Source organism: Manacus candei, unplaced genomic scaffold, assembly GCF_025592945.1.
Source record: "Manacus candei isolate 608988 ecotype Guabito, Panama unplaced genomic scaffold, ASM2559294v1 h1tg000003l, whole genome shotgun sequence".
Lineage (NCBI taxonomy): Eukaryota > Metazoa > Chordata > Aves > Passeriformes > Pipridae > Manacus > Manacus candei.
Genome location: NW_026138051.1, coordinates 15,957,264 through 15,974,900, shown reverse-complemented (window position 1 = coordinate 15,974,900; position 17,637 = coordinate 15,957,264). Strand labels below are relative to the sequence as shown.

Below are 17,637 nucleotides of genomic sequence, written 5' to 3'. Positions count from 1 at the left end.
TGGGACAGCACAGACCCCTCAGCACAAACTGGAGACCAAACTCCTGGAAACCATAAAAACTTCAGTTATTTTCTGGGACTTTCAACTTCTTTCTTTCTATCCCTTTGCTGAAGTGATGTGGAGTGAGATGCCAGTGTCTGTCTTACTGGGACTAATTTGAGATACAAAATTATAAGTAGCATGTTAAAAGTTGTTCCTAAAAAAAACAAAGTGCTTTCTAAAAGTAAAAGCAGAGACAGTAGGTCACTGATACGAATGGATCCCTTGGAGCCCCTGGATTTTCCATGCAGTGTGCTTCATAGGCAGGATGTGTAAAAAAGATCCAACCTTAGTTTGAACTCATCTTTATGCTATGATTAGATCTAAACTTTCCCATGATTCCTTCAAAAAGGGCTGCTGAAAAATCCTTCTGTTTACCAAACAGTTTACCATTTGTTTCAGATGTACCTCAAAGCTGACCTGGAGGATTACTCTCAGGAGAGGTGAAAAAGGGTAATTCATTTTTTATGTTCCTTTAATCTTGGAATTCTTTCAAGAACTCGCCGTGCAGGAATCGGTGCATTTTATTTTACTACTGCATCATTTATTCTTTGCTGCACAATGTACACTTAACAGAACTGGTTAGAAATGCATGTGGAAGAGGAAAGCCTATCAGAAATTGTCAGGGTTTTTTAATACCATTGAATAAGACTCTTTTCTACAGAATGAAAAAGGAAATAGTCATGTGTTTTCTTAATAAGATGAAAGATATCTGTGTTTGCTTTGAGATTTTTATGTTTGTTTGTTTTAAAAGTATTCCCATCTTTAATATTTTTGTACTTTACAAACATAATCTTGTTCCAGACAGCTGTGATCTCTGGTCCCTTCTAATTCCTAAAGTAGACAAGAGCAAGTCAAATTTTCCAGAGTATCTGGCTAAATATCCCCTGAAATATAATTGAACTGAAAATGAATGCTTACAGTAAAAGTTCAGATTAGAGTGCAAAGTTTGCATGAGAAATTCCTTTCTTGAACTTAATCCTGTGGTGGTTTTCATACAGAGCATTCTCATCATAGATTTCATGGTTGTAGTATTTTTTTAGATTGCAACAAGTCTGCCCTAAGCTGTGTAAACCTCGCTGTGTTTCGCGTAGGTATTTCTCTTTCAAACAAACTCCTCACTTCTCTTCATTTTCTGCTGCTTAATTTCAGGAGCTGAGTCTCAGTGAGGCTGTTAATTACAAGCCCGTCAGACTGTATGGAAATGGGAAAAGGGCAGAGGAGATAAATACAATTTCTTGTATTTGTTGAGCTCGCACAGTTGACAAAACCAGTGACAGCTGAACAAAGCGCGTTTGGGTCAATGATGTTTCTCTTTAGTAGGTTCGAATGATTCTTCCTTGAATGCCCTAAACCTCTTGAAGTGTTTCACAATACTCTGTATAGTTGCTTTGAAGTGTCCTTTTCCTGTGCTAAGTTTAGTTCCAAATGAACTGCGGGTGGATGAATGGCCGATAGGCCCCGGCAGGGAATTCAGGCAGGGAATGGAGCTCGGGATCAGTGCGGGAGCTGCACTGCAGGCTCTCCTGGGCACAGCTCTGCCCTGGGGAGAAATCACATCAAATCCTTCATTGTGGGAACCACTGCATTTGATTTTATTGAAATACAGCGAGTGCTCCTCGATTTGCCCCTAAATAGTGTTTGCATTCACTGAGGAGAGGGAGACATTGCTCATCGTCTTCCTCTCAGTGCTGATCCCTGCAGACCAATAAATGCTGCCTTGTTTCTGGAATCTTTATGGAGAGGTTAGGAATGAGAATTCTTAAAAAAACACCTCTCCCCTTAGTCCCTACTTGGGAGCTGCACCCCATTCCTAGAGAGAGTATTGCAGACGCCCTGGAGAGGGTTTGTGGTGCAAAGGCACTGTAGGTCTGAACCTCGTGAGCAAGTGGGTTTATTGGGTTATTTGGTTATTTTACACCCAACTTTTTTCACTGTACAGAAAGCAAATTCTTCCCCAGAAATAATACAGGCCAGAAATAAGCTCAGGGTCTGTAAAAGGAAGTCGTCCTAAAATGCATTCATGTGTTTGCAGTTCCCAGGATAAATATTTTTGTTCGTGCTAAGCAGTGATGTGACATTGGTACAAATTCTGAAAGCAAGAAATGGTATTTCACAAGTTGTTTTTTGTTTGGGTTTTTTTCCCCTTTTTTCCTTCTGACAGAACTTTACCCAGATTTTTTTCCTCTGAAGTGGCTTTGTGGTTGCAGGACTGGGGGGGTGTATGACAGGGGGGTTTTGCTGGGATGTGGTTACAGACAGCTGTCTGCTTCTGGAAATGGACTTCTGGCTTCGAGGTGGGGTTTGAAATGGATGTTGACATGTGGGAATTAATCCAGTTTGTCACATACATTGGAGTGTGGCAGAGAGTGAGTTTTTCCCCCCTCTTCAGGCTGACCCGGATAATAAAAATGTAGGCAGAGTTTTCTTGTGCTGCAGCTTCAGTCGTTGTGTCGTTCCTTAACTGCCCCCCTTTGGAGATGCCTCCCTTGCTGCTGCAGGACTCTGCATTGTGGTTCCTAAGAAAAAGGTGAAAGGATTCATTCTCCCCTAAAATGTGCATTTTTGTCCCATGCCATTGATTGCTTTCAGAGGGTGAGCCAGAAAGGATTCATGTCTCTGTAAAGATTGTCAGTAAAAATGGGCTCTGCCTGCTAGATTTCAAGTCCTGAATAATTCCTGTGCTTTTAGAACTGGAATAGGGACACTTCAATGAGCAAACCATAGATAATGCTCTAAGCAAATACAGTCAAAATCTGGTGTCTCTAGTTTTGTCTGTAATCTAACAATAACATTAATACTTAAAATATTTATGGAATTTATGTCATTCAGTGATGGTCTGAAATAGGTGTGATTTTGCCAGCTTTGGTCCTTTCTCCATGAGAGCAGGACATTGTCTGTGCCCTGTTTGCAGTCACATGGAATGCCTGAGGCCCTCACCTGTATGTGAAAAGTGGAACATTTTTTCCAGATACAACGAACTGGTTTTTATCAACTCTCATTTCTAGCTTTTGGCGTTTGTGGAAACAATTTGTGCTGATCTTGGTGAGATTTAATTGTGCAAACAATTCCCGTAGGACAGAAAGGGAAAATAAACACTGTGAACAGGACAGGAGGAAACATAGGTGGTCGGTGCTTCTATGCTATAATCTTTAATTACAGATAATATAAAATAAATAGTGCATTGAGGGGTTTTCTAGGGACTGTTAACACTACATTTTCATCTTGTTTTTTATTGCTTGTTTTGCAAGTAAAATGTAACCTACAATTAAAGGTGTTTTTTCAGAGAGGTATTCAACTCAAGCTAAGAACCCTCTGCTCAAAGTAGTTCCATGTAAAGATATTATGATATTACAGCAAAGTATGAAAGATGCTTTCTTCTAAATAATGTACATTTTGATGTATTATTTCAAACAGTTTTATGCAGGTTCAGTTCAACTAATACGTACTAAGTTCTGAAGACCCCTTGGAAAAAACTCATGAGTACAAACACTGATGGAAAAAATTATAAATAAAACATTCAATAATCTTTTGAACCAGAATGAACAGCTTATTTGTAGATCCATCATTTAAGTTCTCTAAAACTAAAACAAAAATGGTAACAAAAATTTGAATAATTCATTGGTCTTGTCAATGCTTCCAAGTGAGTGAAGTGCAGAATGGTGGAGGTGTCTGGGTAGTCATTATTTGTCTTCTTCACATACTTTGTAATCAAACAAAACTGTTTCTTGAAGATTGTTTGTATTTGTTTGCAAGGTCTGTCAAATGCAGCAAGATGTATAGGTGCCATTAAAAATCCGTATTGATTTCCCACAGTCAGCTGGGAGGTACTTGAAAAGTCAATCATTAGTGGAATGAGTGTCCAAAGTACGTTCTAATACCTATTGGTAGTTTAAGTTTTTAAGCAAAAATGACTGTTTTAAAGAGAAATGGTGCAGGTCCTGGGTTCTGAAGTTTAAAGATGTGTGGTTTTCAGTGCTCCTGCTGGGCTGTTCTGCCCTGAGTGAGCACCTCTGATCCTTCATGTTCCAATTTATATGTATCCAGTTTTTGAGCTTTCCTGGGGTACAATCCCTTACAGTCTGACCTTGTGGATATTTATGTGTGTCTGGTGGGATCTGGGAGACAGGAGGAGCTAAAGCTTTGCCGGGTGTGTCATCTGCCTCCTGGGACCCGATCCTACCGCCGCTCCTTGGGCACTCACGGTGTCCTGGGGCTGAGCAGGATTTTGGCATTTCCTCCTCTTTCCTTCCTTCTTCTTGTCTCCTTTCTTCCAATTCTGAGTTTTGAGAGGAGGTAACACCACCTCCACAGGTCAGGTAGAAGGGTTATCATTAATGGCTGCTACGTTCTCCTTACACTTAGTTGTACGGACAACATATGGGATGTCTGCCTGTCCTGAGATATCTACCTGTCCTAATGGATTGTTCCTATTTAATGTATATTAGTAATTAAGAAAATACATTTTTTAGAGGCAAGGATATATTTAATTTTAATAACTACCTTTCCCTGAATCAAGAAGTCTTTGCACAGAACTCTAATGGGTAACATTAGTCAAATGTGTGATAGATCAAATTGTTAAGTATGAGGGGTGTTGTTAATGTAACACAGAAGAGAAATCTGGTGAGGTAACTCTGAATAACACCCAGGAAGAGTGCATTCATCATGGTATGCTGACAAAACATCTGAGTAATGATGGCCATTAAATCTTTTGTCATGGCTAAGATATGAAAAAAGAAAACAAGTTAAAGTGTGAGCCATTTAGGAAAATTGCCATTTGACATGTAAACCTTTCTGCCTCTGTGTGTTCATTTTTATATTATGGAGTGAATTTGCATTTTAGAAGGAAATTTGATTTGCCTAGCAATTAGGGGGAAAAGGTGAATTTCAGTCTCTAGTTAGTCAAACATCTAAATGGAAAGAGCAGAGCTTTTTTCTTTTCTTAATTTCTTTTCCCTACCTTGATCTGGGAATTTGGTTTTAATACAGTTTGGAAAGGCAGAAAACAAATTCACAGCAAAACAACCAACTAATGAGATTTAAAAAGATTTGATTTATTGATACATTTATTTTTGGGAAAGACTCAGTGTCCCACCATCTGTATTGTCTTTGCATGACCCTGTGTCTGATGTTAATTGGGCTGCCTTAAACCCGGCAGAAGGGAGTGATTCCCAAACACTCAGCACTTCTCATGTTCCCTGTGCATTAAACTTGCTGAATTCTGTGTGCTGGGATGGGAAGAACAAAATTCAGACAGCAGTGACACCATAAAGAACAATTTCAGTGATTAAGTAATGGAAACAAGAAGTGGCCAAAGAGTCTTTTGAATAAAGATGGGCTGTTTCTTTGTATCTGTGGAGCTGTTGGTGCTGTGAGAATATTTGTTTTGAGTGGCTGCTCAGACAGAGGTAAATGCTGGTGTGGTCAAATATGGGAATAAAAAATGAATTTACAGTGTTAGGTGAAGTCACTGGGTCACAGAGTATTTCTGAATTGCTGTAACAGAGAAGAGACTCTGGAGAGGTACAGTAAGAGAAGTAAAACTCGGGGAGCCCCCACTTACTCTGATGTGGGGGCTGAAAAGCCAGCTGACAGTTTTCTAAAATGAATAAACTAAAAAACAATTCCTTACCAATTCCAGGACATTGATGGAATTGGCATTTTGTAGCAGCTGGTTCCCATATCACATTTTTCTAAGAAGATAAATAAGAAGAAAATGGTGATGTTGAAGTCAAGAAAGAGTATGTTGTGAGACATTTTGGAGTTGCTGGGAGGGTCTGTCAGGTCACTGGAGTGTGTCCACACAGCAACATTCTGTTGTTATATTAGGAGGAAATGAGGCAAATTACAATAAAAACTACATTTAGCCAAGAAGGAATTTGTAGCAGAATTGTCCAGATGGTTTATCTTAACCCTGACAGCAAAATATGTTAACCAGATTAGAAATTTAGACACCAGTGATATAGGAGGGACTGTTTGGAGCAATAGTGGTTTGTTTTTTTAAAATTGGTTTCTTGATTGAATTTCTTTAAATGAATGGTCAAGTTTTCCTGGTTCAGGTTGTGTTTTAATAAACGTGGCTCTTTCAAAAACCTGAATTTGATATATACAACTTGGAAATAATTGCCAGTGTAACTCATGCAAGTTTATTGAGTTCGTTTTAGTGTAATCCCTTCTAAAAGTAAACTTCAGATAGCTTTGAACCATCAAACAGAGTGTTATTTCATCAGCACTATTTACAGGGGAAGGAAAGGGCCTGGAAATTCTTCTGCAAGTTGTTACAGCAAAATAGCAGCCCCAAAAGAGCTGAAGGGGATTGGATCTACTTATAATTTTAAATTATAGAGATTGTCAGTAAAAGAGCTGAAAACACACATGAGACAGAGAGAGAGGAAGAAAGGAGAAGGGGTAGGATGGCCTGTGATGGAATAAGAATGTAAGGAATATATGTAAAGGTTAGGAAATCTTCTGACCTCACTTAGGATATTGTTTTTGTTCTGGTTACCATACTCTTTAAAGATGTAACATTTGAAAAGGGGAATTTGATTGACCTTATGACTAAAGATAGGAACTCTGAGGAGAGGCTAAAATCATGAATTTCTATAACCTTTAAAGAGCAAAGGTTGAAAGGCATTTAATTGGAAAATATAAAATCTCCTGAATTATATATCAATATATAACTCTATTTCTTTCATATCAGAAATTATTATAAAAGGAAGAGTATATGTCAGCTGAGAGGGAAGGAACTGAGCAACCTCTGTGTGCCTGCTCATTTTGCCATTCCCACAAAGAAACCAGGCTTCCTTTTCACTGTTAACATTGTCTGACCTGAACTGGGAAAATACAAAAATGTGTTGTTAAATGAATATGGGGGAAAAAACCATCTGAAAAAGCCTGAAATTGCTCTCAGGTATTCAGCCAGTCTTACTGATCATTGCTGGAGGGGGTTGCAAGGACTCTTCAGTCTTTTTGAAGAGAGCACAAACACTGGGGATGGACCAAAACCGTGCCAGGGGACCTCGAGGGTATTGTTTACACATGGTAAGAGCAGGAATATGGGTGTTTTCCTTCCAGGGAGACATGAAAGGACAAGGACAGAGGGTGAAGTGGATGCCATTGGTATCTTGAGACTGATGCAGAGGCTCATGGCTGTTGCAAAGCTTTCTGTGGTGGTCGGTCTGTGCTCATAAATAAATTGTCTTGTGGTCTTTGGCAGAGACCATGGTATAACTTCTCAGGAGACCTTTCAGGATTGGCTCCTCAAGGTTCCCAAAGCAGGGAGAGGTTCCACACCCACTGAATGACTGGATCTCCCACCATTACCTCCTCAGCAGAAGTTCTTCACACACCATGGCTGGATCTGTCTGCTGGCAGAGCTTTCCCTCTGAAATAGCAGTGGGAAAGGAACCAAATGTGGGGGAAGCTGTGCTGCACTATTGTATCCTAAAACTGGGCTGGAATTACCAAAATACAGCATTTAATTTAAAACTCATTACAGGCATAAACAGGCTTTGAGATTGTTTTTAAGATGAGATTTTAAAATTATCCTATTCAATGTTTTCTCTAATTATATAATATTTTAGCTTTATTTAGTCATTGCAGAGATTAAAATCAAGGGTGCTTGAATCTTTGAAAACAAATATACTCAAGAAAATAAGACGTGTTTACGGCCTTATGTTTATAATTTAAGGGTTCAGGTTTGGGAGTTTGAACTCTTAAGGTTTTCACATGTAAAAATATTTTGGGATTTCCCAAAGAGAACAATATTTGTGGTAGAATACCCAGATTTTGTGTCTGTGTCTGTCTGTGTTTGTGTCTGTGACAGCTCACCCCAGAACCATGGTTTTGAAGTGGTTGTTGAAAAGAAGAACCCAGTAAGGGGAGATGAGCAGCAGCAGTGTAGCCTCTCATGTTGGTTGGCTTTGCTCAGCCACTGACACCAAAAAAGAAGTGAATCTTCTGAAGTTTGCCATTAACTTGCAGAAATGGAGTTACTTTTCTAGGAAGTTAAGTGAATAGACTTGGTATTTCCCTTTATGTTTGATAAATGTTGTTTCTTGTACTCCTGATCTAATTGAGTTTTTCCCACTGACATCACTGTTTAGATATAATAATTTAACCTTGTTAATTGAGTTTAAATTGGGCAGCTCTAAATGCAGTTCTGAGGTGATCCAGTGCTGAACAGTCACTTTATTTGCCTCTTTCAATGTTCAGAGTCACGTTTTTTAAACTTTTTATGCCAAGAACGTTGGGATGTTTTTGTTGTTGCGTTTTTCTAAATAACTACCATTTTGAGAAAGATGTTTGGTCACTGGAGCTCGTGCACTGATTGACTGTTACTGTTGAGCAGGATCCATGAGAATGCTGAATTCCCGTTAGAAAATACAGAGCTTGATTTATCCTTGATGAGACGACATTGATCACATTCACACACTGAAACAATTATTGATGCAATCTGTGATGAACAAGTCAGTCTAGTTGTGATGAACATTGGCTTCTAGCAGACATTTGACACTGAACCATGAGATTCTTTGTTGTTACAGCACATCTGAGAAAATCATTAAGCTTTTTGAAGCCTTTACAGGCTGTCTGGAAGCATTATTTGCATCCTTTCACATCAATTTTGGCTTTTTGGCAGGAGTACATTTGCAACTTTTGGTTATCAGAAGCTGTAGGACATACTACAGACAGAAGTAAAAATGCAGCTCATGGATGTGTTTCTCCTTTGAGGAGAAGACCAAAGTAACCTGAGGAAAAGGCAGAACATGTTTAAGCTCTTTATAACATGGTGAAGGCAAACTGCAGCAATTCCAAAAAAAAAAAAAAAGAAAAAGAAGTGGAAATGTTTGTAGCTCAAAATTCTTTTGGTTCCTGTATTCTTCTTGAGGAGAGGAAGGTTGAAATTCAGAAAAGAAATGTCTTTCATGGTTGTTACAACCAAATGTACGACTGGTTTTATGGCTGGGAGGAGAGTTTAAGGAAAGAACTTTTTTGTGTGTTTTTAACATGGCAATCCACAGGGTTTAGTTGAGAATTTTGAGAGTGGAAGTGGCTTTCCAAGGGTTGTTCAGATGTGCAGGACAGTCAGTAAACACAGTCCATCACTGGTCAGACCTGTGGGATGGTTATACAGTGTTCTGGAAATGACATCAAACTGCTTAGAAACACTTCCTTGCAGCCCATTTCATGTCATGGGACATGAAGGGAAGAAAGCTGAGCTTGGGTTATTGGCCAGTTTGTTCCTCATATTATCACATACTTGGGGCCATGAAATCTGCTCCTGAGAGAAACAGGGAGAAATTTGTGATCACTCACAGACTGCTTGAAAACAAAGCCAGTAAATGCAACACCGTGGTTAAACCTTGTCCAGCAGGATCACACTCTGTCTGCCTAAAGATCCCAATTGATTTGTGTAACAACCTGAATAATGAATGTGGATTTTTATTTGGCTCCCCTGAGTGACTGATGCTGTTTCACTCCCTGGGAACTCTTGCTCTCAGCTTTGCTTATGATCTTTGAAGTTAAATTTGCTCGGTGTAGTTTTAGATTCAGGAAGGCCAGAAAAATGACATTATCTTAACAATACAGTATTTTTTATTGTCTTTTTTGAAAGGCATTGGTAATTGCTGTAATGTTCTGTGATGGAGAATAACTTGCAGATTTACTATCATTTTAGTATTTAAATCTTTGGAGATCTCTGACCATGTTCTCTGACCCACAGGCTTCCAGTCAATCCTCTTGACCTCCTTGCACTCCTCATTTTCTTTCTTTGTTTTTTCAGTAAACTGGTGTTGCACATAATGAAATGGATTTATAAAAGTTCATACTCTCTCTTCTTTCTGAGCACAGTTACTTGATATTTTGCTCCTAAAGTGCATTTAAAAGTCTCTGTGCAAGCAAAACAGGATCATACTTTGTATTTTATGTGCTGGATAGGTGACCTGAGAAACTCTGTGCCAAAGGAGGGTGAAGGACAAACACAAATCTCACTGTCCTGTGTCTTCCAACACACACACACACACAAAGAAATATTTTTTCTAATATTTTTGAGGACCAGAAATTGTAAAGTCGTGAAAAAGAGAGTTTAACAGTCTTCACTAGTAGCTTTTGCATTGGCTTGCATCAGAAATGCATGAGGTGAAAAATACTAAAAAGGATTATTCTAACCCAGAAAACTTTTCCATTAAAACCAATGTGTCCAGCAGTGATTCTTGCTCAGCATCACTTTCATTAGGTGACCTCTGGGGATGTTCTACACGTGGAAGAGTCAGACAGACAGAGCTGACTCACAGTTGGACTTGCACAGATGCATTTGCAGAATGTAGTCCCTGAATAATTTACACAGCATTAGTACAGAGGAGATGCAGCTCAGTGTTACAGTGTGCTGAGAAAGGTAGTTTGTAAACTGTTATTTAAACATTGGACCACTTCAAACTTTTAATATTTTTCTGGTTTCTTTCTATTTTCTCTTCTTTTAGAACAGAAGCTCTTTGCGGGAGCTAAAAAAAAAGGTGGGAAATTTTTACTTAATGGAGTAAAGGACTAAAATAACCATTTTTCTTCAAGTACCTCTGAAATGTGCTCCCCGATATGTTTAAATGAGAATGTTTTGCAGAACTTTCTGGTTTCAAAAATGGTGTTATTTAGACTAAAAAAAGTCTAAAAATTAATTTCAATCCCGTGTTATGTAGGATTTTGAAATACCTGCCCTCAGTGACTCAGAGGGAATTTGGGCACTGTGTGCTTTGAATCCCATGAAGATGGTGTGTTGTGTGCCTGCCATGGGAGATAACAAATCCAGCTTTGGGTAGGTAGCAGCTCATTGTGCTGGTCTGGGATTATATGAGGTTTTCCTGCTAAGTGCTCAAATTTACCCCTTCTCCCCAGATGTTTGGAATAAGTGATGTGAAAATCTTGGGGTAAGGTGCTCTGGTGGGGTGTGGGATCATGGCTAAATGCATCTCAGTCAGTACAGAATGCCTCCTAAAAGGCAGGAGGAGAGAAAAGTGGAATTGCTGGGGGTCCTTGGGAAGAGGCAGCTTGTCACACATGGTCACTTGACATTAAAGGGCTAAAATAACATATATTCTCACAAGATAAAAGTTGTGGGTTGTAATCCTGTTGCAGGAGAATGGGGGTGTCTCCATTAGAACTTCCTGCACCAAGAGACAGGACTTAGCACTGGGTGACACTTGCCAATTAAAAACTGAACTCAGATTAATTACAATACAATTCTTTGTAGCGAGTATTGCATCAGGTAAGTGTTGCATAAAGGTATTTTCAAGGATATGTGAAAACAAAGTGAATGTAGTGCTGTTGCTGACAGAACTGTAATAAAATGCATAAGAGAATTATTAAAAAATTGAAAAGTGACTTTGGCCATTCTCCACATCATTTAGGCATTGTTCCTTGTTACCACACAAGCTCTCTCTTACTGCAGTTTATTTATTTGTTCCTCTTGCAAATGGCAAGAGGACAGTTCGTTCCTTCTGTATGCAGAATATCTCATTCCTAATTACTGAAACTTATCTTTTTTTCCCTCCTTGCATTCCAGATGCTCACAGATGAGAATTCTGTTATGCTATCAGGCATATTTGTTAATAAGAAAGTAACTTAAGTAGTTAACATAACAGGGGTTGATTTGACCCACCGATAGGCATTTTTGCAGAATAAATAAAGCCTGTTATCTGAGATTTTATTTATAAGGATCTGCTCAAGTGATCTGAGATCCCCCTTGTTTGCCTGTCCTGCCCTAGACCTCGGCACATAATCTCACTGTACTGCTGCCCTTTTGACATCTGATTGCCCTTTCCATCAGCATCCATCCAAAAGCATATTTGTCTAAAAAGGAAACAATTAAATTCCAATCTCATACAGAAAACCTTTACTTTTCAAAGAAAACATACTGAAGAAGTCACAGAGTCGTACATGATGGGGAACCCTCAGTAAATCAGAACCAGAAGTCATTAGGCCAAATTCAACTCCTGCCAAAATAGACACCAAGCCACTGATCTTGATGATATTTTGCCTGTTTATATTAGTAATATTATATGCACTTAGTTTTTATTTGTTTTTCCATTAAATCCTGTAGTAAGATTAAGTTATAATAAATGTGACAAGTATCATTGACATGCAAGATAAATAACAAGTGTGATTGGGGAATACTGAAATATTTCAAATATGAGATGAACTGCTTGTTATAACCACCTATGACTGGGCTAAAATGACTGAATTCTGTGAAATGCAGTTTAAATGATGTTACTCTCCTCTAATACCTGGGTGTGCCATTGCAGAAGGATCTAAGAGTTGCATTTTTTTCAAGCATAGCAGTAAGTTCCTGTGGAAGTGCACACTAATGCCCAGAGCAGATCTGCTGCACATCCTTTTCTGGCTGTAGATCTGTAAATGATTTCTCTTGGGAAACACCTTTTTTCCTTCATGCTGAGCATCATTCCCTGACTTTGTCTGTGGTCACAGGTTTTGGATCATGACTTTGAGCACTGGGTGTGACATTATCTGTGGCTACAAGCTGTAAAAAAGCTACAAATAATTCATGATACATAATCAGTGGCACGATTGAGTTATACTCTGAGTTTAGGTTTGATGGGAAGGTACAGTCCCTGTTTCTTACTTTCAAAGCACCTCATGCTGAGGAATTCACTAAAGGGAGTTTTGTCACTGATGGCTCATTGTAACTGTCTCCAGGAGCAGCCAGGGAAATACTCAATGTGATGTTTTCAGAGTGGAAAGCTGTGGGGCAATCCTAGTTAACAGCTGCAAAGAAGAAAGATAAGGGACATATTTGTGTCTTACACAGGGTGTTAGAAAGTGGTGTGAAGGGAAAAAGATTTCTTTGTGTGTTGTTCTACCTGTAATTGTTAGTATTCATCTGTCACAGGTGTATCTGTTGATTATACCCTATAAATTAAGGGTTGATTATCTCAGATTATTTTGTAATTTGACTTTTGGAAGAAGGACACGAGGAGTCAGCCAGGACAGGCTCGTGGCTCTTGCTGGCAGCTCCATCCCTGACAGTAACAAGCTGAAAGCTGGAGTGGGCAGATTTGACTCCTGTAGCTTTTTGGCAAAGGCCTGTTTTTGTCAGTGAACTTCTGAATGTAATTCCTACCTGAGAGAACGTAAAACAGTTCAGTTTTGTCAGTAGTGAAATCTCCCACAGCCACTGTTATAGATAGAAATGGCTGAAATGACATTTCCAAGGATCTGGGACATCAGTGACACATCCCTGGGTACCATTTCTCCACAGGTGGAATTCCCAGGAATTCCTAAAGCCCTGTTACTGATAGGGATAGCTAAATCCAACCAATCCATCCTGGTTTTGTTATGTCTCCAAGTATTTAGGCTTGAATGCTTGTGGATTTACAGTGTTTGAACAATTTTGGAGATGCTAACAACACTTTTGCTGTTTAGTGAGTTTTATAGTGCTGGAAAGGAGTGAGCTGGTGCTTTCCAAACCCAGAGAGCTGATGGATTTGTAGGTTGTTAATTGGAGGAGTGCAGCTTGCTCACCTGTGCAGTCCTTTGGTTTAGGTTAAAATCCAACTAAATCCTGGGTGGTTGAGAACTAGACTAGTGTGTGTATGTGTGTTTGTATATATAACAGACACTGAAACATGTCTGTGTGCATGGAGTTTACCATGTAGTTGTTGGGGTAAAAGAAATTCAGTTGCACATTTGACTGTTAAACGGTTGAAATAACAAAAAAAGAGTGTAAATGCTTTCCTATTGGATATTCAAAATGGATAAAACAACTTCACAACAAGTGAATTAAAAAAAATTGTTCGTAACAGTGAGGTTAATATGTTTTCCCAGCTCTCTGACTGACAGTTTAATGGAGGTTTTATTGTGTTAGTTAATGATGACAGTGGAATATATATTTCTTTGTTTGCATCTGTCACTTATAGAGTTAATTAATATTCTGCTGGTTTCATGTAGGGTTTGTACAAAACCAGTTCTCTTTTACTCCTTGCATATCTTTGGCAGCAGAGTCCTTAAAGAGAAGTTTGCAGTGTCCTGACCAGCTGAATGTCCCTACAAACAGCAATGCAGTTTGCCAGTGATACCTTCTATAAAACAGGACTAAAATATCAGTGTAGTACATAAGCCTTTTACCACCCTTGAAAACCCAGCTTGAACCTTGAGCGAGTCATTTACATGATGTTTCCTTGGGATTACCTACATTCTTGTCCACTTTGACCTTGTAATTTTGCTCACAGTTGGAAATGTAATGCAGAGTGACTAAGATAATGTTGTTTACACAGACTTTAAGTGGAGTGACATTATAGTCAAGCAAGTGTCACATCACCCAAAGTGAAGGAAGACTTAATTACCATAATCCTGTGAATACTAAAATTCCTTAGCCATGTGCAGCATAATAATGTAATGTTCTGTGTGTTCCATTTAATAACCTGAAGGTGCTGTATTAACTCTCAGGGAACTTTTAGTTATCCTAAAGTGAAAGCAAACAGATTTAGAGCAGGTCGGGAGAAATTCTGTGCTCCATGGAGATCCTTGGTGTGTTACAGTGCTGACAATACATCCCATCTTCCTTTGAATTTATACTTTGGCAGGTGAAACAAAACTGAAGTGATTGTTCCATTATCTTGATCTAATGGTATGGTCTGGACCAGGGATTTCTGCAGGTGATGAAGGCTAAAGTTCATTAAATAACAGGAATGGTAGGAATGAGACAGTAATAAAACATACTGTGTCATGGCAAACATAGCAGTAAGTAGAGAGGAGGGTTAAATACTGCAGGACTGGAACAATCTGTTCCTGAAGTGTTCAAACCATCCCACCTTTTAACCTGTAATGCACCAGCCTTATGGACTCAGCCAAGTAAGTGAGAACTGGAATGAGGATATAACCATGAAAAGCAAATCACTGGCAGTTATTGTGCCTCACAAAGACTGAAGTGTTTGTTATGTTCTCTTCTGAGCGGTGCGTAACCATTTTATAGACACGGAATGATTATTCCTAATATGTTGTCTTTGAGTAACACTAAGTAGTAGTGCACTGCCTCCTGCATGCCTTAAACTCAGTTACAGACTTACTTAAACAAGAAACAGGTTATTTAGCAGCCGAAAGAATTCAGCTTAGACAAAACCAGAGTTCAGTGAATAACTGTCTTCCTTTTCCTACTTGAGAGCCCAGAGAGTTCTCCAGATCCCATGTTCCTGTTGCCTGACTGTTGTGGTCAGTGGCCAGCAATGATAGATGGATTCAGAAGCAGAAGTGGAGAACCCAGTGTGATTTAGTGTTGTTTGAAGTACAAGTTATGGATTTGCATCTTAGTGAGCGCAGCAGATGTAATGGTTATTCTTGGGAGGGGTTATGTGCTTTTATTTGGAACTGCTTTTTTAATAACTGTTACTACGTAGTTCAAGTTTAAAGTTTGGTTCTGTGAAGACTGGAAAATGCAAGTTTACAAGAAAATGTGAGAAAGCCGACCATTAAAAAGCACATGCTGCTGGTGTGTGATGTTAGTGTACAAACAGGCAGAAGCACTTGAGGAGTGAGTCAATAGCTGGTGTGTGTTTGGGCTGGCACAGAAAAGCTTTTTTCTCTACTTACACCAGCATGATGCAATTGCCTTTAATGGAATTGGTCTTATTTGTAGAGAGGGAATGGGAAAGGAGGCTTTCAGTAAGGATTTTAAAGAATGGATGTTGTCATTAAGGGTACTCAGTGGAAGGAGGCTGCAAACTATCATTGCACAGCCTGCAGTTCTACAGCAGTCTTTGAAAGATGTTCCTTAAAAGTGGTGCTTTTCCCTGGGAATTGGGCCTAAGGGGAAGACAAGAGGATACCCTGCTGTCATCTCCAAGTCATCTCAAAATTATGAAGAATGAAATGAATATAGGAAAACAAATTGTTAGTGGTCGTCCTGTCACTGGGATGTTTGTGATCACATATGTACATTGAGGCTGGGCTAACAGAGAATAATTTTCAGGCTAATTTTTTTTTCCTGTGGAGTTTCCAGCCATTTTGTGAATTTAAAATTGGGGAAAAGAACGTAGACTTGCTGTTTCTCGGGTCGTTTTTGTTGAATTAAGCTGTGGTTAACGCTGCTGATTTCCAGAGGTCCGACCTTGCCCTGTAGTATTCACTGATGGTATTAGGGGCTAAACAATAGAAGACAAAACAAATGCAAATCACAGAGAATGGAGATTATACATGAGTTTTGTTGTTATGGCTTTCTTATTGTTTGTTTATTTTATTTTTTTTTTAAGAAACAAACTTCCACTCTTAGCAGCAATTGCCTGGGCTGTGCCATGTACTCCTTGGTGCATCCATGTCCTCTCTCTGTTGGCTCTGGTAGAACAGCACGATTTGGCTGAATATGTGAGATGGGACTGAAGAGCTGTGCAAGACAGAAGCATTTCTTTAGAACCTGCCTTTGTGTGACTCCCCATCCAGCTGGAGGCAGCCGGGTGGATGCTCCGCTGGTTGGTGAACACGGATCAGTTCTCGCTACTCCAGGCTGATTATTTCCCCTGGAAATCAGGGAAGCTGTACCCCTGACGCTGTGGTGATGCAGAAATCCTACTGCACGGGCTGGTACTGGAGCCTGGAGCACCTGTGAGCACAGACTGTGGGGCTGGATGGGGCCCCAGGAGTGCTGAGGCTGCAGCTGCCGGGATGAGCAGCAGTTGGAAGCGCTTCCGCGCTCCCTCTCGCCGAGCCCCCCGAGACCCACTAGAGGGTTTTAACTTCCTTTGGATGTATAATTTTTGTTGATTAACAGGAGTTCTGGGAAGGAGCCCTTTTGTAAAACTGATGACAGGGAGGAGCTGCCTGGGGCAGAGGCTGTCAAATGATCTCCTTTGTGACTGCAATAGTGCAAATATTACCAAGGATCCAAAATCCCTTCCCTCATCCCGGCTCCCTGGGGGCAACAGTGCTGGAACATGAAACTCTTCGTATCACCAGAGGTGAATCTTACAGGTTCTGGCTTTCTTTTTTGCCATTTCAAATTACAGAGTGTTTTGGACCGTGCAGACTTTAAAAGATCATTCTTGGGAGCAGAAAGGTCAGAGGCTATTCCAGATATTAGGATGCTGGAGCTTGGCTTTCATCATTGCTGAATTCCTAAAGTGGATTTATTTTCCTAGATGTCTGAGTAGTTACTGCTGTTGGGGCTGAGAGCTTTTTGGGTCCAGCACGTTTACGTTTTCCTCACAGAGATGTCACACTGTGTCCTGTGTTGTTATGGAATGCAGAGGATGGGCAGGGGTTTTTTCCAAGTCATCTATGAGTGCTGGGCATGAAGATTTTGGAAGAACGGTCCGAGTTCGAGTGGCCCGAGTTTGAGACATGATAAATGCTGTGTTTAAACACACATTTAAAGTTCAGTTTGGATAAAAACTGGTCAGATTCCTTAAAGGAAGCAGTAGAAGGTTGATTGGAAGGGCAGTCAGTGGCCACCAGAGTGTCATCACTTGTGTCCACTTTTCAGGGCAAATGAGCATTTTCATCTCAAACTTTGCACAGGACAATCTGAACTATTCTGCTATGAAACAAACCCAGGTTTTCCGTGATTTCTTTTACATTCCTGTGAAAAGCCTCCCAGTCACT

General features: G+C 39.7%; 1 protein-coding gene across 3 annotated transcripts in view; it reads left to right on the top strand.

Moving 5' to 3' along the window:
* Positions 1–17,637, top strand: part of DACH2 (dachshund family transcription factor 2) — a 247,862-nt gene that overhangs the window by 62,975 nt on the left and 167,250 nt on the right. For 2 of the 3 annotated variants that reach the window (XM_051786244.1, XM_051786236.1), the window contains exon 2: positions 442–492. The exons of the other annotated variant lie outside the window; for it this stretch is intronic. In XM_051786244.1, the coding sequence (XP_051642204.1) occupies positions 442–492 (51 nt within the window). The remainder of the gene's footprint in view (positions 1–441; positions 493–17,637) is intronic. 3 annotated transcript variants of the gene reach the window in all.